The 24,980-nt window shown below is 42.9% G+C and overlaps 1 protein-coding gene across 1 annotated transcript in view; it reads right to left on the reverse strand.

The window, feature by feature from the left end:
• Positions 1-259: 259 nt before the first annotated feature.
• The window catches only part of TNC (tenascin C), a 45,029-nt gene continuing 20,308 nt past the window's right edge, over positions 260-24,980 (reverse strand). The window contains exons 11-23 of the mRNA XM_010016418.1: positions 24,114-24,386; positions 15,611-15,883; positions 10,704-10,826; positions 8,984-9,127; positions 7,508-7,627; positions 6,919-7,062; positions 5,977-6,107; positions 5,715-5,847; positions 3,807-3,958; positions 2,829-2,925; positions 2,001-2,162; positions 760-923; positions 260-434 (exon numbers count right to left, since the gene is read on the reverse strand). Of these exons, the coding sequence (XP_010014720.1) occupies positions 324-434; positions 760-923; positions 2,001-2,162; positions 2,829-2,925; positions 3,807-3,958; positions 5,715-5,847; positions 5,977-6,107; positions 6,919-7,062; positions 7,508-7,627; positions 8,984-9,127; positions 10,704-10,826; positions 15,611-15,883; positions 24,114-24,386 (2,027 nt within the window). The 3' untranslated portion in view covers positions 260-323. The remainder of the gene's footprint in view (positions 435-759; positions 924-2,000; positions 2,163-2,828; positions 2,926-3,806; positions 3,959-5,714; positions 5,848-5,976; positions 6,108-6,918; positions 7,063-7,507; positions 7,628-8,983; positions 9,128-10,703; positions 10,827-15,610; positions 15,884-24,113; positions 24,387-24,980) is intronic.

The raw sequence follows: 24,980 nt of genomic DNA on the forward strand, positions 1-24,980 counted from the left end.
GTGGAAGAACTTTATCCCAGAGGCTTTCTGAGTAAATAAGAATTAATAACCCAACCTACAAACCTTGAGATCGTTGTCTTTGGTGTGGAGGATGTTACTGGTGGGCAACTGGAGCCGCTCTGCTGGAAAAGCTAGGATGCTTAAGGCTTATTGTTTGGAATGCTGCCGAAGCCTCTGTTGGGTCAAGGGGCACTGATGCTTTGGTACAAGTATCAGCTCCTCACACCCTACTGCCCAGTGATGCTAGAGGATCTCCCCACACCCACACTCGATATCCCTCCCCCCATCACTGTGCCCATAGCCCCTTTTCCACCTCCGGGGTTTTACGCTCGCTTTCGCCTTCCTTCCAGGTTCCGGAAGCTGGAGGGTCTCAGCTTCATCTCTGCAAACTGGATGGAATATTCGTGGCCCTTCCAGTGGAACCAGTTAACACCCTGCAAAGAAGAAGAGGAAGTGTGGGAGGTCACACATTCACTTCTCCTCCTGTTGTCAGCTTTTACTGCTATTGCATCAGACTGCAGGTTGTTTTGTAACTTGGGAACAGAGGCACAACAAATTGGAGGGGCTTTGGGAAGCACAGGGCTCTGGTCACCATTGTGCACAACCTGGTCAAAGAAAGCCATGTGCTGTCCCTCAGAGCTGTAGCTCTTTGCCTGGCTTTCATGGCAGGAAGAACATTCTGTTTCACATGTTGAAAGCAACAATTGTTCCCTCCACACTTGGGACATTCCCTTGGAAAATCATACAAACCAAACTCACCTGACTGTGGCTGTTGTCACCATATCTGCCCATCAGGTTGACTCGGTGACAATTCTTGTACCAGAATGCCCCCTTGTATGACAAAGCACAGTTGGTGATGGCAGAATCATTGTCCTTGTCAAAGGTGGAGAAGGACCTTCCATTATGGTACGTCATGGAGTCACCTGAATAGGGAAGACGAAAGAAAGCAAGGTCACTGTTTTGCCTACTTTAGATGACATGGGAGTGACAATTCTGCAGCAAATGTTCCTCAGCTTATTAGGAGTGTTTTTATGCAACTCAATTTCTGCACTTCTTGCTGAGAGCTGGATTTTGGCTCTGTACAGAAGGCAGTGTGGACAAAGAGACAAAGGAGTCTCCTCACTTAGCTGGTTCATCCAGTAAAACTACCCATCTTCTTGAACTGGAAACACAGCCAGAGAGGTGTCTGCCTACCACTGTCTTTCCCACTCCCAGAGTCTGTGTGCCCATTTACAGATGGGTGCCATAGGAGCAGCTTTCAGTGTATGCCTGAAGCAGAGCTCTCATTCATACCTTAGTATCTGTGTTGCTCTATCCATAAATCTTACACTTGAATGCTCAGGAAGAGGAACTAGTAAGACTGAATCCTACCAGCTGTAGCAGCTAGTACTGCTCTTCACCAATGTGTTTGCTTCAAATAGACATTAATTCTACTACTGCTGCATATCCTTTGTCTGTATCCCTATAGGCTGTGCATAAAGCCACAGGGCAGAGTCCATACACACACATCTCTGTGATCTGTTTTATGCCCTTAGCAGCATGAAATTATCTCCTATTAAGACATCCTGTGAAGCTGAATTTATTTCTTAATCCTTTGAAACCCTGATAAGGGCTGCAGGGTTTGCCCCAGCATGATGCCAAAAGGCATACAATTTGATTACAAATCATGTTATAGCAGGACATTGCTGCACATTCCACAGACAAGACAGGAGGCTGTGCCAAGCTGTTATTAGCTGTATAAATGACAGTCAAGCATTGACCAAATGAGATAGCTGGCTGTTTAATATACTTGTTTATATTCTGTCATAAGCATGCCATAAAATGTGGCACCTAAATGACTGAAGGATTTAAAATAGAAACATAAAATATATTGATATATTCCTATTTTCGAGCACCTAACGTACATAAAGTACCTGCTGTGATGCCGATCTGCAACATTCCGTTGTCTTGAGCCAACTGGGAGGAAATTGCAAATCAGAAGGCAAAAATATTCCCCTCACCTGCTGTGCCACTGTAGCCATCCACTCTTAGGCGGTATCTGGTCTTGGAGTCTCCAACGCTGAACCTGTCGTAGACAGCATAAGCTGTCTCACCTTTGTCCTGCAGATCCACACGCAGCTCATACTGGCCCTGAGAAGTGATTTTGTGGAGGTTCTCCAGACCTGTGGGCATAAATGAACAATTCATTTTCTCCCCGTGTTTATTTCTCTACCATCATTTTATCCCATAAAAGGGTTACACTGGCCTGTTACACCAGAGCATAAATACTGGTGAGGAAAGAGCTATTTTTGCTGTAGGGTAATGTTAGCACAAAACCAAATAGGTAAAAACAGGCTGACTGATCACAGTAGCAGGTAGCACTTTAGGAAAAGCAAAGTTGTGCTGTGTGGTCATTATTGTCTTTCATTTACAACCTAGTAAAATGTAGCACAAGCTTTGAAAAATTGCTTTGTACTTCGATTTTCCCCACTTTGCTTGAGTTGTATGCTTTTGTTGCTGGGGTATCCTAGGAGTACAGGAAGAAGAAGGTTTGCAGTTGCTTCTCAGCTTAGCTGCTGACTTCTTACAGAGCACCACTGAGCACTAATTTGGTATGTATGGCGAGCTAAGAACCATGACATCTACAAGCTGCAACTGGAGGGACTAGGCAACTGGAGGTCCATGCAACTAGGCATGGACATGGCAATTTCAGTCTCCCTCGCAGCATGCTTTCCCTAACCTCCTTTGCCCGGATTCTTGCCAACTAAATGGAGGATTCAAAGTGACTTCGAGTCTTTTGGGCTGTGTTCATGTTTTCTTTCTAGAAAAGAAAAATTCTTGCCACTTACCTATCCAGAATTCATCCTTAGGATCTCCAAAACCAGCCACATAAGTCTTCCAGTTCCTGTAGAAATCTTCCTTTCCATTTTGACGCCTCAGGAACACCTACAACCACCACATGCAACAAGTGTTATGGACAGACTGCCTTTGACAGAAAGAAACTAGCAATGTGGCTTTTACAAATGCAGAGCTTGGCATTGCTGCTCCCCTGCCTTTTCCACCCAAAGCAGCAGTCTCACTGCAACTACTGAATGCTACCAGGACTGCTCTGTTGGCTTCCTGTGCTTCATGAGGTGGCCTTTCTGCTTTTTTAACAGCCCATTGCTGCTCTGTATTTTTCAGCCAAGACTTTCTACATGCCCTAGTCCCCTAGCCATGCATTTCTCCAGCTCCTTCTTCCCTTTTGTTCCTCAGGTCCCTCTGGTGTGTTCAGATTTGAGGATGTCAGTAGAGAGCTGGCATTTTTATTGCCATTCATTTGTTGTCTCAGTGGGATGTGTTCCTTGTATAATGGCCTGGGAAGCCTGGCTGGCCATCACACCACATGGCTGCTGAACAAATACTTCTCTGGCCTGTGGTTTAACCTCCTCCACTGCTTCCCTCATTCAAATACAGTTAGTCTATCCTCCTCTCACCTAATTAGCTCTTTAGAAGGCAGATATGTGATATAAGGTGGTCATTTCAACATCCTTTACAGCCAGTGGAGAGAGATCAGTGCTTTTCCTAGTACTGAAACCACCGACGTGGCCCAGTCTGTGGAGACACCTCTCTTTCCTCCAACTACAGGAACATCTGGTAACCTTGTTCTAGGCACTCATGTGTCCTACCCAAGATTAAATTCCCCAAATTTATAGACAAGTCAGCCCTACTCTGACAAGAGAGCACTATGAGGGATACCACAGATGAGCAGGTATGGGGTCTGCCACCCATGCTTTTAGTACAGGCAGATGCAAGTAAAGGTGCTGTGGGTCCTCTCTCTTACTCACAATCCATCCACCACCGTCCTCGCCCATGTCACAGAAGACTTGCAGAGGCTGAGCCTTGTCCCCATTCAGATAAATTGTGTAGAGTCCAGAGGTGGTTTCTCCATTCAGGAGAGCCTGGGAGCAGTCTTTAGGGTAAGGATAGAGAAGACCAGCTGCACACACACAAAAAGAGAGAAAGCAGCCCTTAAGAAATCAGCAGTTACAAGGTATGTGTTGAATACAGATGACTCATGAAAATCTCTTGTAGGTCAATGGCACAGCCAGGTATAGAGCCCAGGAATGGGCTTGTAATTCCCCTCCTACATACAAAAAAGTCACAGTCAACAGCAGATGATGTAGGTTTTTCTTTTGAATATGCTTTTGCACATCTGCCTGCACTTTTGGAAGTGCTGTGAATTCAGATAACTTCTGCTATGATAGGAGTTCATCCTCCAGCTAAGTATATTAAATGGCATGAGAAACTTTTGGATAAACCCAAATCTACCAACATCTCATTATATGACAGAAATAGGACGGGAAAATACAAACACAGGACTACAACCAAAAATAAATTGGGAATATTTTGCTAGCAAGTACAATATTAAATGTTATAAATCAAGGCTTTTAAAAATGAAAGCAAACAATAACAGTTGAAAGTACAGGGAAATGTTGTTAAGCATTTCTTTCTGACAACAGTATAATAGGATCATTGCTTTTCTTCTTTTCTTTTTAAGTTCACTTAGGCCATTACCTTTTTCAGCCATTGGTCTAATTAAGTGGTGTTCTAGGTGTATCCACAGTAGAGTGTTTGACTGTGGCTGCTCACAGAGTGACTATTGCTCTCTCTCCAGGGTGATGCGCATCCCTGCCTGTGCCTCAGCTACAGAGAATTTGCATCAGCTTTGGGATTTGGAGAAAAGCATCCCTCTGCAGGGAGCTATTTCAGTATTTTCTCTCACTAAATAGCACACAAATGTACGTTTTGAATTAAGGCCAGACTTAATTATCTGCCTGACTGAGGCTGCCTTTGCGTTCATATGAGTGAAGCCACCCCATTCAGTCCTGCTTATGGTCAATTTGCTAAATATCACTTAAACACACCCACATTTAATTCTTCTCTTATTTCTGGATATGGATTGTCACCTATTGGTAGAATTCATCCTGCTCCACCCCAGGAGTGACTGTGAGCAGCTCTGGGGCTGTGTGATCTTTATTAGCACTTCTGTGTGTCCTTGGGCTGAAGTTGGCACAAGCGGCAGAAGGGAGAATGAAAATGCCTGAAGGTCCTTCCTGAAAGCCTGCAAACTGTGTAAAGTGTGACTAATGACAGGCAAGGTTTCACAGTTAATACTGAACAACTTCTTTTTGAATGTCAGCTGTAAAGTGACCTTCAGAGAACCCAATCTATTCTTGCATTCAGCTCACTTCAGAGCTGTCCTGCTGGAGCTGGAACAGACGTGTCATGTGGCTTTGTGAAAACTGATCTCAGAAAGAGGAGAAAAAAATCTGCCCTAAAATTCATCTCCTTGGACTGAACTGATTTGAGTTGTGTCTGTGCATGTGGCTTGCTTCATTTCAGCTCAAAACACTGAGTTTTTTAACAGCTTGCTATGCATCGAGGTAAATCAGAGTGCCAATTTGGTTTTTAGAGTAATGTTCCTTTTGATATTTTACACAGGATGGTTCCTCAGAGAGAGGATGATAGAGGTGATGTGGGTGGATGTAAAGAAAAGAATTTCATCCTGCCAGTGTGGGGAAAGCAGATGACATGACAGCTTGAGGGGAACAGGGACTTGCACTGGCACTACAAGCGAATGAAGTGCATACTGACAACTGGATTGAAAATCTTCTATGAGGTCTATGTCTGCTTATTGCAGAGCTCTGCTGATGTATTATTTCCACTGTGTATGTGCTCTATAATGTCCTTACTTGTGATGAAAATCGTCTGGATCGTTTTGCTCTTCAGGGATCCATTCAGTGCCTGGAGTCTCACTGTGTACTGGGTAAGTGGGCTCAGCTCTGTCAGGCTGTAGGAAGTAGTCTCAGGGTTTAGGATGAGTTCCTATGGGGAGGAGAAACAATGCACGATAACCTCAGTGAGAAAATCATAATGACTGGTCCTGTTTTATATTTTAGTTTGTCACATTATTTTTTGTGGTAATTATTTAGGGTTTGGTTACAAATGCTATACCTTGACTCTGCCATCAATGGACTCATAGATCAGGAGATAGCCAGTGACAGGAGCACGTGGAGGCCTCCAAGTTATCACAGCTGTTTCTGACTGGACCTCAGAGGTACTTAAATCTCTTGGAGAGTCCAGTCCTGAAGAAGGCAACAGATCAATTACAGTCACATCTATGTGGAGTTTAGTACACAGGGTATCTTATGGGAAATATATTAAAACAGGCCAGGAAAGCAAACTTTTTCTCCACAGAAATTTGAAACTGAAAAACACTTCAACCTAAGTTTTATGACAAAAAGGTAATTTCCTCATTGCAGGTTTTAAAATAAAGGTATTTACTTTATCCAAGTTAAAATATTGGCTTGTCTCAGGCACTTTAGTTTATAAGTGGCTGCACTGAAATGTCTTTTGAAACAATATTGTGCCTTTTATTATTTCTCACAAGACAGATCAATATTTACACATTCTCAGGAATAAACTCTGGTTCTGATGATGCCTCTTTCGAATAGGAGAACTTTTCATACTTGGTCTGGCTACAGCTTCCCTTCTCCACTGTAATTATAACACTGAATTTGTATGGCTTAGCTCTTGGCTCTCTAGTTAACACCCTGGGATCAGTTAAGAAAATGAGAAATCTCCATGATTTCATTGATACTCATGGAAAGCCATAGTATGAAACCAACTGGATATCTTCAGCACTGGTACCCCAACATTTGGACCCCCAAAGAACTCCTGCATTGTGTGAGACTCTGTAGAACTGATGACAGAAAACCGCCATCTGGATCACACCCGCCTTCCACCAGAGAAAATTTGATGAAAATACTATTAAAATCCAGGTTTCTAATAAAAAAGGCACAATGTGCTGGCTGACTTTTAGGTATTTGAGAAATGTAAGCCCAGTGGGACTAGAAGAGATGGCAGGTCTCCTCACAGTGAGGTGGGACACAGCACCTGTAGTAAACCGGGTAGAGAGGGTCTCACTCTTCTGTGTGTCCTTCAGCGCATGGACACTCAGCATATACTCAGTTGCAGGCTGAAGGCCCTTCAGGTCATACTCCACAGTGTTTCCTGATACCATCTGAGTAACTTCTGGTTCTGAGAAGAGAACACAAAAGAGAACAGGTCCCAGCATTATTCACTCATGTCGTGATGGACTCAACCCCATGCTCCACTCTGATGTTTTTCTTACTAGCTTCAAGGAAGGTCAAAACTGTAAAAGCCCGGCGCTCATCTCTCTGCTCATACCTATACTGAATAAGAATTAACACTAGAGTCCTTTATCTAAAAGTATTAGCACTCTCTAGTGTTCATATGAATAATAACACCAGCTTTTCATTCTAAAATTCGCTTTTCTCTGTTCATGTCTGAATTGGGAATGTTTAACTAACAGCACAATGTCTAAAGTCCTTCCAGCAAGGAATCACCTCCTTCAAATAACACCCTCTGCCATCTTCCTAGTGTCACACTGCTGCACCCATTTCTGAGAAGGTCTCAAGACTGAATGCTGTCAGCTCCCTGACCCATCACTAACTCTTCTTACCATCCTCAGAAGCATAGGAGACAATGTAATTATCCACAGCAGCGATTGCTGGCTGCCAGGTTGCCAGAGCCTCAGAGTCGGTGATGTTCACAACTACTAGGCCTGATGGGCTGTCCAGAGCTGCAAGAAAGAGAATAACAGATTCAGGGAATTTGACAAACATTCTTCGGCTCTGTGCAATGCTCTGTTGAAAATATATGGCATAAAATGTGCAAACAGTGCTGCTTGATGCAGCTTTTATGATCCCCTTCAGAATAATGGAGCTCCACAGAAAAGACGTCAGTGCCTATAAAGAGACATCAAAAGCCTCTACTGCAAAGGGAGGTCAATGTGTGAAAAGATTCAACACTGGGAACAGACATCATTGTGTTCTCAGATCAGTCTTGATATCATCAGTCTTAATGGCGCTGTCAGAGGTGGCATATTTCTCTCAACACCCTTCAAGTTGACTGCTTTTTGGAGCAAACCCAGGAGACAGAGCTGGGAAAAATAACTAATGTAATGGTAACTGACAGCCACTGGGACCTTCCACCAGCTTGCCCTGCATGTTTAAAAATAATCCAATCAAACAGCTAGCAACCATCCAAAATCCCCACACATCCTGCCTTGCTTCCTCATGGGACTCTGTTTTGCACACAAGTTTATGCTTTCCCTGAATTGGGATAGATATCTGCCTCCAGTACAGCTGGAATGGGCTATAAATTTCTTATCAGGGACAGTAGCCATAGGACAAGGGGTGATGGGTTTAAACAGGGGAAGTTCAGGAGACATATATGGAAGTAGTTGTTTATTGTGAGGGTGATGAGGCACTGGAACAGGTTGCCAAAAGAAGTGATAAACGCTCCATCCCCTGGCAGTGTTCAAGGCCAGTTTGGATGCAGGCTTGGGTGACATGGTCTAGTATGAGGTGTCCCTGCCCATGGCAGGGGGTTGGAACTAAAGGATCTTAAGGTTCTTTCCAACCCAAACCATTCTACGATTCTATGATTCTGTATTATCCAGTACTCAGCATCTTGTTCCTTGCCTTAGTTCTCTGAATATCTATTATCCCCCACAAAAAAAGAGTGAATGAATGAATGATTGGGACAACAGGAGCATGGTGGACCCTCATTTCCTGCAGGGATGTTTAAAGCTGTATTGAAGAAAAACTAGGAGAGAGAATGTTTTTATGCTTAGACCAGTCTGGAACCTGGAAGATGTGGAGTTTGAGTGCTCAACGAAACTGGTCTGAACTACTCAGCTGAGCTGGCCTTTTGCTACCTCATTTGTAAAATGGTATTAATTAAACTGTCTCTTTTTTCCTGATGTATTAGGACTGTAAATACATGAATGATCTCTGTCTCACTGCAAGTTGGTTCAGCCATTAGCAAATAGGAGCCTGATCAAACTTACAAGTTCTGGACTCATCTGGAATACAAAGACAAAGAAAGACTGGCCAAAAATCTTCCTACCTCCCATTTCCTCTTTATATATTACCTGTTTTCAGAATGCCAGAGATGGGTTCACTCTCTTCAAAGCCTTTCACAGAGATGATACTAACATTGTAGTCTACACCTGGGACTAACTTCACCAACTTGGTCCTTGTCTTGCTTCCATCAACTGTAACAACATTTGGAGTACCTAGGAGGAAGCCAAATGCTAAAGGATTAGTAACACAACAATCCGGTAAATGCTGGAAGGATGTGTTCCAAGTTAAAGACATTATGACCAACATGGATGTACTTGTGCAGGAGAAGGTGAATTTTCTCCAGTTAGTTACAACCACCAATGTCAAAGGGCAGCCTTAGGAGAAAGTATTGCTGCCATGACACCAACCTCTAAGACATTGGTTTGATTCATTCCTAGTCCATGCCAATAGTAAAAAAAAATCATCATTTCTATTCAGAAAAATCTTATTTTACAGATGAGATATAAGGTGAAAACACAGCACTTTGTACATGGAAGTTCTTATACCTGTGAGGACAGGACTTGCTGTTTAGATCTGCTTTATTTCTGGAAAAGACTGGAAGCTTCTTCTTCACCCATCTCATTTCAAACTGAGATGTAGTACATGTTATTTTAAGAGGTGCTGCATGTGTGGGTGAGGACACAGAGTAAATATTTGTTTCATATTCTCAATTTATTCCAGGAAGGCACTTAGACAAGTGTCTAACTTTATGTCTGTGGATTGCTCCTTTTCCTTTGTGGTATTATTATATATTTAAAGTTACATGTGTGCTTACATACTGCATCGTCTAAAGGCCTGTATCTTTTCTTGTCTGAGTCAACAGCAAGTCTTTTATGGTCCAGATGTCTGCAGTGTTCGCTCCTTAACTATTTCCTTTCAGAGATGTCCCTAAATTATGCTAAAAACCTGTTTAAGTATAGAAAGTTTTTCAAGCTGAACACTAAAGCAGCCTTCCAATATCTGAAGGGAGCCTACAAGGATGCTGGGGGGGGACTCTTCATTAGGGACTCTAGTGGTAGGACAAGGGGTAATGGGTTTAAACTTAAACAGGGGAACTTTAGGTTAGATATAAGGAAGAAGTTCTTCACAGTGAGGGTGGTGAGACACTGGAATAGGTTGCCCAAGGAAGTTGTGAATGCTCCAACCCTGGAGGTGTTCAAGGCCAGGCTGGACAGAGCCTTGGGCGACATAGTTTAGTGTGTGGTGTCCCTGCTCATGGCAGGGGGGTTGGAACTAGATGATCTTAAGGTCCTTTCCAACCCTAACTATTCTATGATTCTATGATATAATGGCTGGAATGAAACAACATTGGGGAGTACTAAGAAAAATCACTGCCTTGGAAAACCTTTATAACCATGGATTACAATTATTATTTCCAAGGGCCATCTTTTCAGATATGCTTAGCTCATAAAGTGCCTACAAGAAATGAGACAGTTTGGAAATAAAGCCTAACTTAACAGGCTCAGCAAGAATAGAGAGTTTTGTGAACGTGGCCTATTAGGGGTGCAATCACCCAGCATCCAGCTCTGAGCAGACTTAAAAGTTTTGCCCATGGGATGTGGGACGCTATGGTCAGACAGGTTGGCTGCTGGGACTGTCTATGCAAACCAATGGTCCTGGTCAGCAGGTTGAAGAAAAAAGAGATTTAAGATCATCTGGAGCTGCTCTGAGAGATGGATATCAACAGAACAAACCTTTTCTGCTCCTCCCTTTACCATCTCCCTCCCTGTCCTTCCTTCCAGTTCTCACCTCCTGTGACAGGGACATAGGAGATGCGGTAGCTCTCCACACGGGTGCGAGGGGGTGTCCAGCTGACTGTAGCAGAGTTTTCCGTGATGTCAGAGAAAGAAATTCCCTTGGGAGATCCAACAGCTGTCAGTGGAGAAGAGACAACAAAAACACCACATAGAAAGAAAAGTTAAATCATTTGCTTATCAGTCCTTAGTGCTGGAACACTGATTTATCTTATCCCTTTATCCCAAGAGCTGATGCTATTCTGCCCTGAACAACACTTATGCAGGGAGTACCAAACAATTAATGGTTTTATCACACACTGGCAGCAACTATCCATGTGGTCTAAGTTCTCCTTTTTCAGTAACATTATAGTAGTGCATAGCTTAAAAATACCCCAGACATATCATGTACATAAAAGTAGCAGAGATTTCAGTGTCATAGAAGAGTATGGAAGAATACTATACAACCCAGGAATCATTGTATTTTTTCCACCCCACTTTCCCTTGGATGATTTTTAGACATTCCATTGGGTCTCAGAGCCCTGTCTGTGACACGCAGCAATGGCAGCCCTTACCAGTGGAGAGATCTCTCTACCTAAGCATGAACTTTCTACTATATGATGCCTAAAAAAGACCAGGACTCAGGTTCAGGAACTCATCAGGGGTCCATTCTCTCCAGCACTGACTGGCTGTAGCTTCTGTTGGCTTCAAACTAGAAGTGACAAGATTTTCTTCTTGGAATCTTTATCCGAGATCATGATTTTCTTGGGTACATACAAGCACATCCATCCAGAGGACATCCAAGTACAACTATCATGAGGAAGGCACTTTGTGGTTCCACTGCAGCTCTTTGTTATACAACACAGCTTCTCCTTGTATAAACCTGAGCACTATATTACCCATTTAAATTAGATCAGCAAGCTGGGCAAACAAAGCCCAAGTTTTGCCAAAATGGCCCAACCTTAATATGCAAACCAACACTTAATGTGAAACATTCCAGTTTAAGGCATAATTCAGCTACCGCAAAACAGGCATGGAAAGGGCTTCTGGAAGGACATGGTAAAGAGCCCTGCCACTTCAAAGTTAACCTTGGGCATCTCACTTCCAACCTGCTCTTTTGACTGTAACCAAAACAACCCTGACAGTTGTGAAGAAAACTAAACAGCCCACACAGAGTAGGTCATTACGCACAGAGGGGATATCAAGCCGTATAAAGAGTGGTGGAGACAGGCTGAGGGCAGGGGGTAAGAGGAGAAAAAAAGTGACTGGGCTTGAAATAGCTTGGGAAGAACGTGTCTGTGGGCACGAAGTCAAAGGGTTGTTTGTTCCATGCGTACCCAAAGCTCTAGCAGCAAGGCACTAAATCAAGTGAAAGGCAAGGAAAGAAAAACAACAGAGCTCTCAAGAAAAATGTAAATTATTAATCTGGAGCTCATGAGATATGTTGAGTTTGAGGGGTTTGCTTTCATGGAAAAGCTGAAAAAAGGGAAGAATTAAAGATAACAAAGAAAGTAAAGTGAGGTTAGGGCTGAAATTGCTACATGAAATTGCTACTGATTTAGGTATAGTCTGAAGGAAACAGAGGGGCATAAAGTGAAACTGGGAAAGAGAGATAGGTGAATATCACATTGATTTCACTTCACATTGTAGGTGCACTTTGTGACTGGTGAAAAGTGCTCGTGATGACTCTGGAGACCAAAGAGATGAACCGGGACTCAATGTTCATAGACACAGTCAGTTCCAGCCTTTCCCAGAAAATAAAGTACACAATCCATCCCACTTGGATTCTGCAGTGCACACTTCTTTGGGAGTAATGCTTGATTTTCTATAACAGGTAAACTGTGTTACAAACAGTAGTAAGAAAAGCCTTGACTATTTGAGAGTTTCACATCTCCAAATGCCACAACTGCAGGTACTATCCTGGGATCAAACCTGGCAAAGAAAGCATAGAGGACAATGACAGCAAGCATCAGTCCTGGCATGAGTCCCAGAGATGTAAGAGTGGTACCTATGAGCACAGGGAGATTAAAAAGCAGCAAAAGAAATCTTCTTCTGGAGGTACCTGAAAGCCAAAATTAAGCAGGCATAAAATGGCCAGCATGCTTCTGTCTTGTCACTCTCAAAACCCCAGTTCATCTCTTGGGCAGATACAGGTAATGGGCATTATCGTCCAGCATCATTCCCCATGAGCTGTATGACAGACAGAGAACGTCCCTGTGAGGTTGCTGAAGCAGCCATGAAATCAGAGTAGCTGCTACTCTTTGGGGATGTTTTTCCCAGCATCTTGTTCTTCCATTCCTAACAAACTATAGGAATATGCTCTTCTCCTAGGCAACAGGAAGCATCAGATGACATCTATCATGTATAAAGAGCATGCGAAGTATTTGGTGACACTCTCAGCTGAAAAATGCTTCATGGTGTGGCAAAACACCATTAGAAGAGGAAAACAGCAGCATAAGACCCACATTTCCTACCAAGGACTTGAAGTAGCAAATAGCCAAGTTGCGGTCCCCAGTGAGGGCTGAACTGCACCTTAACAAACATTATACAAATGAACTTCCAAAAGGCACCGACTGTCCCTCTGAAAGCAGCAGTGGACAAACTCCCTTGTTCCAGCTTCATGAAACACTGAAGATCTGCATGATGCTGCCTTGCTTTTATAATTAATGATTTCTATCACAGCAGAAGTGATGAGGGTAAAATAACAGATAAATGCAGAGTAGGAAACCATCATCACCCCAAAGGAAACCTTTTAACGACACTATTAACAGGATCTGGGGGAAAACTGCTGTTCCCTCTAATGTGTATTCACATATAAATAAATAACGGAGGAAGAACTACTTGTGATGGGTGTGGGAAGACTGCTTGGACCTGATCCCCAAAGACAACATCTGTGTGTACAAGGGTACATGCCCAGGTGGGGCAAAAGGGAGAAGCTGGGTGAGGTAAATACAGTGAAGGATTTTCAATCTACATTCTTTTTCTGCCTTCATTTCCAGGTAGTGTTTGGTTTAGGTTTGCTGCTCTGTTTGCCAGCTTTGTTCCAAATGTTATTTTACTATCATTTCCTCTACTAAAACTAAAGACTTTCTAGCTAATTTATTCCTTGTAACTTGTACACAGGCCAGAATAAAGCAAGGCTGAATATAAGCCTGTGTGAGAGCTACACCCTTCAGGGACAGAAATATTTCTTCGCCACCAGACGGGACATGCTATAAATATACATATGTTTGTGTAATAATCCACTCCTAAGAACAGAAGTTAGTTAGATGTCTTGGTGGCCCAGCTTCCCAATGTGGTGTAACCTGCAGTTCAACTCATTTATCTGGATTTTTGTGGCTCCAGCTCTATTATCAATTATCCACAGGCTATTTACATCTGACAAACATCTTCTGGGCTATTGGCTTCAGTAGGTGACATGTGCTAAATCTCCCTGAAAGAAGTGAAGAATGTAGCCATGAGGAAAATGGGAACTCTTAGTGGTTTACCATAAATATCCTGGAAGTCAGTGAAAATGGGGACATGTTGCTAACAAGTGCAGCTGACTTTAAGCATCCCTCACCATTATGAGACAATCCACATGAGCCTGGAGAATGGTGGTTTGTGATGGATGCGTGTTCTGCTTCATGTAAATGTCTGGGTGAGGGCAAATATGCCCTTGCTGTTTATTCAAGGGATGTGACAGCAATCAGTAGAGCTGGTCAGAAATGTGTTTTTCCATGCTAACAACTGGCACTACAGACATTAGGGTGGATCATGAGTCCATAGTTTTTCAGGAGAAGCTGTTCAGTGCTGAGTTACTGTTGTCTGGAGTACACTACTACAACTGGGCAAATGCCTCTTTTATGCGTTTCTCTTGACTTCCTCACACTGAACTCACCTGATCCCTTCTGATTCCCCTCATGATATTAGGTTGACTTGAAATTACTGTGTTTTCATAGCAGAAAGTTCAACATTTTTAAGAGAGTGAACGTGGGTCATTGCTTCATTTGCTTTGGATTTAAATGTTTCCAAATGAAACCATGATTTTGGTGGGGAAAAAAGAGGGAAGCTTCATTCAAAAGTACAAAAATGAAATGTTTCAAATTATGAACCTTTACTTTTTTTTAAATGAAGCTAAATAATTCAACCTAAGCCTCGAGAACTTTTTACTTGACTAGTATCTGCATATATTCATAGAAAAACAATGGAAGAAGAAAATATTCCCATTACAAAAGCCAGAGTATCCTTCTCCCTGACACTGAGCATATGAAGCTGTGTTCTGGTGGAGATTTTTCAGAAACACAAATAGGTTTAGGCTAACTTCAAACAGAAGCCATTTGCAGTTATGTTTACAATGTTTCTTCATTCCCGTCAGGGTTTCTGACACACAAGAATGAGAATTTATAGCAACTTCTGCTAAAGGAGTTCAAAGCTTTGATTTTGCAAGAAACTCAAGCTGATTTTGAATTATCGAGCACATGTTGCTTCTGGTAAGATCTGTTGAAGTTAATGGTGCTTAGTCCTTCACTGATCAAGCCATAAACTTCTCAATAGCTCTGGTAAATTCATTTTGTCATACCTCTTTTCAAAGGAGGTAAAGGGTTGTGCAGCGTTGATAGGTAATTATTGTCAGGAATCACAGAAAAAGGCTGATACAGAGACAATATTTCTGTCCCTCAGAGCCTGTGCTTTAATTGTTATAACCTGCTACCTAATTCCAGATCATAAAAGTAACTAAATCAAACCATATTAAATAGACAGTGATGAAGCTAAGGAATCCGAGATGATTGATTATAAGTAACTACACCACAGTGAATCAGTAACATGGATAAGGGACATGCAGGAGACAGTTTGTAATGCCTTAAGCAGGTTATGAAAAGGAGAGATGCTGAAAGAAACAGGCATGAACTTGTCATGTTTTTCCTACTGCAAAGACAATACCTGTGGTTACTACTGCATTTATGGGTTGGGAACGTCGTCCGCTGCTAATTCCATAGAGCTCAATCTCATATTCAGTACCCTCTTTCAGCCCTGTTATATCCTGGGTGCGCTCATGGCCTGGTACTATTAGTTCCAGTGGATCAGATTTCCTTTTGATATCCCTTATTTTGAGAACAAAACTGGTGAAAACCCCATCATCTGCAGTCCAGGACAGACGGAAGCCATCTGGAGTAGCATCTGAAACCAGAAGGTTGTCAACCTCGGGTTCTGCTTCTAAAAAAGGAGAAGAAAACAGTAGGGAAAAGAAATGACTTTTTAGCCAGTTCATTAGAGACCTGTTTAAGGTCTGGCTATAGCACACTGCAAGAATCCAACCACAGTTCAAAGAAAGGGAAACAATCTGCCAGCTATTGAAAAAAATCAAGTAAAAAGGCTGTTAGTGTTATACACATACTGGAGAAGATACATGTGAGTGTATGCAGGCTCATTCAAACTTCCACTCTAATAGCAAATCCACTGCATGGACATACACCATTTGCCTCTGACATGCAAAGTTACACATGCTAATAGGAAGTCTCAGGTGCATTTCTCCCTTGCTACCTCTGTGAAACCTTCATGTATAATAAACCCAAGCTCTTGTTATAGAAGGCATGCCTGAATATTGTCGGGTGTCTCTCTGTTAGGAGGACAATACAAAAGCCACTTCAAAGAGTCTTTTACGTCATGCATACCCCTTATTTCATGCACTTCTGGCATCTGTGATGCTTCAGAGCAGATGGACCCTTTACTTCAACATTTAACAAATGCTGAAGCAGCAAGGGGAATCATGAAAACTCATATCCCTTAAACCATACACTTAAATCCTTTCTTTAGTGAAAGAACCCATTCAAGAGGATCCCAGGAGCTGTAAGTTATTTATTACCTGCAAAATATCTTTAGCTCAGTATGGTCAAGCATCACTACCTAGAGAAATGCTACTGGGGTGGTTACTGTCTTACAGCATCTCCAAAGCACTTCTAAAAAGTAACCCCCAGCTTTACTACTGCATAGACAGTGTCATGCAGATGAGACTGGATGGTTATAGGGCTAGAGAATCAGTCTGCAATGATTTTTCAAGAAAGCTCAAATGCTGCTGGAAAACAGCAGCTAGATGAGGGTGAACACATGAGCTTCTGGAGAGAGATGCCAGACAACTTTACAGGTGACGCTGATCACACTCAATGGTCTTTGGGTGGAACCCACACAGACAGAGATAGAAAGGAGGCCACAGGCAAGAAATCCATGACTCACTCTGAAGGTCCTGATGGTTGCAAGCTGGAGAATGCTGATGTGCCCAGCAGATATTAACAAGATGAGCTCCCACATGCAGCTCTTTTTCTTTAAAGACTTCAGTTAGAAGAACCTGCATGACCACACCAGAAACTTTCACCCCTCAGCCCACATCATGCGTCTCTACAGGATCCCTTGTAAAGGGAAAAGGGAAACATCAAGTCAAAAGGAACAGAATTTCATTGGTGAACCTATCAATCACGAGGAGTTATGTGTAGCCATGATGCAGAAAAGGATGCAAAAGCCAAGGTTTGCTTTGCAAATGGATTGTATGAGGCATCTTCCATGTGAGAAGAAAAGCAAGAAAAAAAGGGTGGAAGAGAATAATTTTTTCACATTAAAATACCTGTAACAGCCACAGTGCTTAGGGGCTTTGTTTGGTGCCCCTTGGCAAAACCATAAAGCATAACCTCATAGCCAATGCCAGTTATAAGGCCTTTAAGCTTCAGCTGCCGCTCGGCTCCCGTAAGGAGGAACTCCTGTGGGTCCAGCAGCTTGCCAGAATCCACCACGACTACTAGAAAGTTGTCAAAGGCATTCTCCGATGCCATCCACGACACTGTGAACCCATAAGGGCTAATATCAGAGACAGTTAGGTTTTCCAGTGGGGGCATGGCCTCTGAAAGAAGGGAAGGTGCAAAAACACACACAAAAAAGAAGCGAAAAACATTGCAAATTAGAAAGTGTCACAGATTACACCAAACATAAATCACATTTTCCCCCAAAGTGTGGATTTAATAGAAGTGCATAGCCAGGACCACAAGACCAGGATTTTCAATGGAGCCTCCAGAAGTTAGATGCTTAATTTTCATCAAGGGTGTCTCAGCACCGTCAATTCACAAGCTCCGTTGAAATTCCCTCCAAGATCACTGCGTAAGCACATTTCTTCTGTTACACATGCACTGTAAGACAATTATAACCAAAACTGGCTTAGAAATGCTATACATAAAGCTTTCATTTCCTTCCACTTGTCTCCACCATTTTGTCCCATGTGTTTTAGGGACAAAGCCTCAACTTTGGCATTCACAGTTCCTGTAGTTTGCTTCTTTATCTCTCTACTTCACATGAATATCTCCAGCTTTTCATTTCAGTGGTGGAGGGGTCAGAGTTGCCAGAAGCAGGACATTAATCAGACAGGGTCATAGCCAGTGCAAGCACTAAGTATTTTGGGGTTTGAAGGGGACAGGAGAGAAGCCAGAGTTTGCACTGGCTAAGGGCAGGGGTTAATGATGGCAGAACAGAGCTAACATGTCCAAAGAGCTTCACAGGCAGCTGCTAGTGTGGTCTGTTGACAACTTAAAGAAATTCCAGCGAGCAGACTTTTTGTTTTTCACATCAGCATGGCATTTGTCAAAGTTTAGAAGCTGGGGATCAGCTCCTCAAAACTTTCCCACTGAGTTACTGAAAAATCAAGTAAAATAAAGAGGCCAAATTCTCACGAGATGCATTTTGTCAGAGAGGAAGATCAACTGGCTCTGCTAAGCCCTAGTCTTGATCCTGGATCCAAGGCATTACTAGTATTTCTCTACATTATTAATCAAACCTTGATGTATTGGCACAGGAGCTAAACTCGTCTTGTCTTCCAATCATTCACATTCCACTCACTTAAGAAAATACCAGTTGGTTAAACACAGAACTTTCTCTAGGAAAGGGTTTTGGGTTTGGTTTTGACATTTCATAACAGCTGAAATTGATGTTTCATTAGAACTTGGCATGAAAATTCCTTCCTGAAGCTTTATAATTTGGAAGCCGTTATGTTTTGATGTTTACATGTTTGGGTGCCAGAGATTTGGCTCAAATTCACTCAACTTGGAGTCATTTGTGCAGCTTACTTCTAATGAAGCAATCCCAAAGATTCACATTTTGGTTAGGTCTTTGGGAGGGTGGGTTAACAAATAATGAGCTGAAATCAGCTTCCTGGGAGAGGTGTCGACTGACACCAACACTCTAGGCCCAGCAGATATATGTGAGCTGCTGGCACATCCTTCTGCTGTTTAACTAGCTGTGGGAAGCTTCCTCTCCAAATACCAATGTCTATGGTTTATTTTGAGCAAGGAAGTATTTGGGCTTTGGTGGAGAAAAAGAGCAGGGGGTTGAAAGTAGTTGCTCACTTCTGGCTATGTGACTGACTGTCAGGAGGGGGCAGATCGGAGCAGGTGCAAAACACTACCATTTGCCTTAAGGAAAATGATCATGGATTTTACCTTTCACAAAAAGCCACAGCCCCGATGCTGTGAGGGTGCTGCTGCTGTAACTGGTGTTTCCACTGCATGTTAGTGAAGAGAAGGGAATAAGGCCTCAATTTCTCCATTATCCTATTTAAGGCATCCATACATCTATGCGACGTCTCCTAGTAGCACATACTGGCCACATAATACACATACAAGATGAACTCTGTGACATTTATTTGGTCATCTAGAAGACATGCGATGTACAACCAACCCCAGTCAAATCTGACCAAAATATTCAGACATCCTTTAGGATGAGTTGAGGTGACAAGGATGCTGGAGAGGGACTCTTCATCAGGGACTGTAGTGATAGGACAAGGGGTGATGGGTTCAAACTAAAACAGGGGAAGTTCAGGTTAGATAAAATGAAGAAGTTCTTCACTGTGAGGGTGGCAAGGCACTGGCACAGGTTGCCCAAAGAAGTGGTAAATGCTTCAATCCTGGCAGAGTTCAAGGCCAGGTTGAACAGAGCCTTGGGCAACATGTCCTAGTGTGAGGCATCTCTGCCTGTGGCAGGAGGTTGGAACTGGATGACCTTAGGGACCTTTCCAACCCAAAGCAATCTATGATTCTATTACACCACAGGACAGGATCTGTTCTAAAATCCAGTCCTCTCTGGATCCTTCAGATGCAACTGCTGAGTATTAAGTAAACTGCCCCCTCAAACTTCAGGAGTTAAAAAAGATTATTAGACATGGGAAAAGGTTATTAGACATGGCAGGGGGTTAGAACTAGATGATCTTAAGGTCCTTTCCAACCCAAACCATTCCATGATTCTATGGTTCTATGGTTCTATGACTCCAGAGGGCTCTTAAACCTCTTCAAACTAATATTCCTCCTGGACATTTTTTTAAGGTCAACATGACTGGTCTGACCCATCCTCCCATAAATTTGCAAACAAAACCATCATTGCTGGACAAGATATTCAGTGCTGTAGAGAGCCTTTCTTTTTATCCATGTTGGAATATCTATTTTTATGAATAGACTCGAAACCTTTAAGCAGGTACCTGTCATGACAAAAGCAGTGAGGGGCGCTGTGTGAACACCTGCACTGGTGGTCCCCTTAATGTTAATGTCATAGCCAGTGTAATCTAGCAGGCCTGAGATGTGTGCGCTGCGAGCACCTCCTGACACTGTGAACTCCTGGGGTTCATGTGCTGCATAGGAATCTCTAATGTGTATAACAAACTTGGTAAAAGGCCCATCTCTCGTGGTCCATGAGAGGTTGAAGCTGTCGGGGGTAACATTTGTGAGGGTGAGTGTGCCCAGCTGTGGTTCAGCCTCTGAAGGAGAAAGGAACATAGGTGAAGACACAGCGTTACTCTGTGGGATAACAGTGGAGGTTTACAGAAGCTTAAAGCTAAGGCTGAATGTCTCAGCTTTGTTTTGCAGTGGTTGAAGAATAAAAAAAGGAACATTGCAAGAGCTATTTTGTAAGGGTTTGGAAAGAAGCCACTGAAATTAGTGCTGACTTTTATTTTTTCATTCCATTTTCTTAAATAAACTCAATTTTCCTAATGAAATGTGGGCCTGATTTACAGAAGCACCAGCAGTGTACAGTCCTATGGTAAAATGGTAAAACTATAGAAACTGCAGGAACTCCACACTGGGAATTTGATGGGAATATAAACCCACAGCAATTCCAAAGTAGATAAAGTCGGATTCAGGCAGGAATTAGGTGAGTTCAAACCAGACATCCTTGAAATCCCAGTTCAGCTTCTGTTTAGTGTTTCTGTTGCCTGGAGTTGTAGATACATTATATATTTGGACCCTGAAGTTTATGAAGGGTTTTAATCCTGACAGTTATTATCTCAGCACTGATCTCAGGCCAAAACTGCCCTGGACCCCACAGATAAGGTGTTCCTCATCCTCTGATTAGGCACAATCAGAGAATATCTAATGGACTGACCAAAAATAACTCCACAACACTGCTGTTGCTCTCCTTCCTGACTGTTCAGTGGTTGGAGCACTTCTTTAAGAAGCATAGGCTTCTGCTATAGGAGATTCAGAATCACCTCTCCCCCCTGCCAGGAGAGAAACTTGGCCTTCAGGCCATAGGAGGGGGAAAGCTCCTCGCCCATCCTGTTTTAAAGCTATTCCATTCAGCATAAAATCATTAAAGATTCATTAAAGCACGGAGAGAGAACAAATAAGACCCATCAGTCCGGGGTCCGAGAATCTTGTGTTTGCTTTCTGGGCTGATTTTCTCTTTTTCCCCTTGCCAATCGAGTATGAACCCAGAACACCTTGGGAAATGCAATGAGATAGAGGAAAATAATGCTGTAAGTGATTCATGCTGGGAGAAAAGTAAGAAAGCTGTATCCCACTGACAAAGAGAGCAGTGACAGAATGAAATCCTTTTCTTAACTAAAACATCAACTGCTGCGAGATGTTCCAACTTTTACTCCTGTCCTTCATTGCAAGACTTTCAAATAATAGTCCACCTTCTTCTCTGGGATTGTCTAGGAACAGGTGAATCCAAGTGGCCCCAGTTAAGGACACATGCTGTCATCATGCTGTCAACCACTGACCATCAATGTCTTCATGGCTGACAGTGAGGATGTCACCATGTAAGCATGGTACTTCTGAAGACAGGGAAGGAGATGAGAAAATATCCCCAAAACAAACAGGCTTGGGTGCAAAACCAAGCATGGAGCCATGAGCCCTGCATGCAGGTCAGAGAGGGCAAACCAATCCTTTCCAATCTCATCCTGAAACGGCCACATTCCTTCACATGCTGCTTACATCCTGTCAGGCATGTTCACATCATGACACTCAGACTCCAAAGAACGCTACATGCAAATTAAGCTGAAATTCTCTCTTCAGGCAAGTCCTAGTGATCTCTTGCCATCCTGGAATCATCATCACCAGAGGGAAAGCTCTGACATCCAGTGAAACAGGACAGGTCTTAGAGACTCGAAGGCAGCAATGCAAGTGACAGGGTGGTGGACTGACCATCAAGAAAGAGTGAAGTGCTTCTTGAGCCCTGCTCTCTGCTGGGAACACATGAAAATACCAGGCAGAGAAGAACATCAGACCATCAGTCCACTCCATGCAGTTCTGGCTGGTCATTTAGCATGCTGCATGAAACTCCCACAAGAGATGCAAATGTCTTGGAACACATTTGGGTTTAAGAATGAAGAGTAAAAATGGCATGCAGGTGCCTCTCCAGGCTGATAAAGACATGAAGGCCTCCCATCCACAACAAAGCATGTGAGGATGGGATGAGCAAGAACTTTGTTCCAGATCAAGTCCAAAGATACTCTGTGGAAAACATTGACCATCTGGAGCAAGTCAATTATATATACACAGAACTTGCAGATAAGTGTATATATAAGGTACCAATCATGGTTTACTACTGGCTCCCTTAACACTGGGGGCACTTCTTCAGCCTTTTCCATTGTCTCAGATCTCTCTTTTTCCAAGTGCCCTCAAAGCCCATCATTTTTCAGCTTCCCTTCATAGTGATCTCCCTATAATTTACCAAAGGCAGGATGATAAGTTGGAGCCATGTTTTAGAGCAGTTCAATGGACAGTAAAAGAAAGAAGAGCAAAAAGCAAACCTGGAAGGTGAAACAGTGAAATACCTGTGGTTGCCAGTGCTGTCAAGGTCTGACCACCTTGCCCATCAATTACACCATGGAGTTGGACAGTGTAATTAGTGGCAGCTTTGAGGTTGGTGACTACATAGCGCCGGGAGGCCCCTGGCACTGTGTGCACCAGAGAGTCCAAACGGAAGTCAGAGTTTCTGACTTCTAGAATAAAATGGTCAAAGACATTGTCTTGTGCTTCCCACGTGAGTGACATGCTGTCTGAGGTAGCATTTGATACACTGAGTTTGCTAAGGAGAGGTTCCTGTACTATGGGAAGAAAAACAAATGGAAATGCATTGCAATCATTAAAACCCACAGCAACAATACAAAGTAATATAAAAGTTTGAATACACGTGAGCCACAGGTCACAAAGATCATCTAGCTTTGTGTTTCTCAGTGTTGTTCACACCATTACCCTGGCAGCCCTGCTCATGTGACCCATCTGCTGATGCTGGAAAATGGAACTCTGTATTATCTGACCACTGTAATTTTCTATTCTGCTGAATGTCGCTGGCCACGTTCATTTATTGCTATGACAAATTGACATGATCTTAGGAAAATCTGTCATAGGAGCAGGTAAAACTTAAATGATCACAACATGAGCTATCATCTGCCTACTATGAGAATGCACCTTCTGTTTCTGTTGTCTGCTTCTCTCCTTCCACTTTCATACTCTTGCTGCCTAGAGCACATTGAACATTTAACTTCCCTGTCTTTTCTGGAAAAACTGCCAACTGTAAAACCCCAAGATGTGCAATGTGCCAAGACCTAAATGCCTTCCTGTTTCATTCACCAACATCAGGACAAATGGGCTCTTTCAATCTCTTATTCAATGCAGCCTGAATTCTGAAACTGAATGCAGGCAATGCATTTACCTTATTGGAGTCTGCTGCCACAGGCTGAAATGTGCCTGAAATCTATTTAAAGAATCAGGATAAAAGCTGTATCTAAAAATCAGCTTATCTGAGAGGAATAGTGTCTCCTCTGTGTGGGTGACAGATGCAAACACATGATGCAAGGCTAACATAATGCATCATCCCCCACTTGTCTTTTGGGAAATGTGTTTTGCTGTGGCAGAGGTTGTCCCAGCCTTAATGTTTGAACAAGAGCAAACTTATTGCGTGAATGAAATTGCATCATAATGTGATTGACTGACTTTGCTGGATGGGATGGTGGATTAAGATTCACAGTTCAAAATGTCTCCAGCAGGTCTTCCTTAGAAGGTTTCAAACAGTGAGGTAGAGGATTTGGTAATGGGTAGACTGATGGGGTAGTTGAGGGCAGGGAAACGAGCACAACCTGTAAGGAAGAGTTAGAAGAAAGGAGAGTTAGCACTGAGGAGGTTTTATATACCTGTTGTAGCTGCAGCACTTATTGCCTGTGTGCGGAAATCATGAGAGATCCCATAGAGGTAGACAATAAAATCGGTGCTGGGGGAAAGCCCTGAGATATGAGCGGTTCTTGAGTTGCCTGAGATGTTGAGCTCCATGGGCTCCAGCAACCTGTTAGAATCAATAATTTCAATAGTAAAGACGTCGAAGTCCCCATGGATGGTTGTCCAAGAAAGGTTGAAACTTTCAGGAGTAATGTCGGAAACTGTTAGCTCACCAACTTCTGGGTGCACTCCTGAGAAGGGAAAAAACATTGGTCAGAAGGGGACAGCCCTGGACCTCCTCCTGCTCAGAAACACTGTACTTCTCTCTGCTCATCCTGGCAGCACTCCCAGCTGCTGCTGGAGAAGAGGATTTGAGTAAAAGCTTGCTATAAGCAGACAGGTAGTAAGGGAAGAAATCAAATAAAAGCATCTCTACATGTTAAATAAGGAAATAGCTATGGCTATTTCCCTTTTCCTCCGGGAGCAACTATGTGTCTTTAAGGTCCGAGCATGAAAGCAGATGCAGGAGAACTTTTCTGAATGCCCCCAGGGCATTTGGAAAAGTCAGCTTCCAGTTTTAGAAGCTAAAACTAGAGCTCTTGCTTTATCCAAAGGAAAAGGTTGTGTTTTGTTTGCTTTTCTACTTTCACTTTTAGCCTAAGCCTATGAAAGCTGGCACGTAATTTTGGAGCTGGAGCCAAAATGCAGAACAGTGATAGCAGCCTTGGGGTTTCTTCCTCTCTGCAGACATCCCTTGGATGTTACAGGAAGACTCAGAAATTTCTGACAGTTGGAAGTCCCCAGAAGTGCTGAGTGCTGAGCGTGACCCAGAAAAGGAAGGGAAA

Source organism: Nestor notabilis, unplaced genomic scaffold, assembly GCF_000696875.1.
Source record: "Nestor notabilis isolate BGI_N333 unplaced genomic scaffold, ASM69687v1 scaffold6806, whole genome shotgun sequence".
NCBI lineage: Eukaryota > Metazoa > Chordata > Aves > Psittaciformes > Psittacidae > Nestor > Nestor notabilis.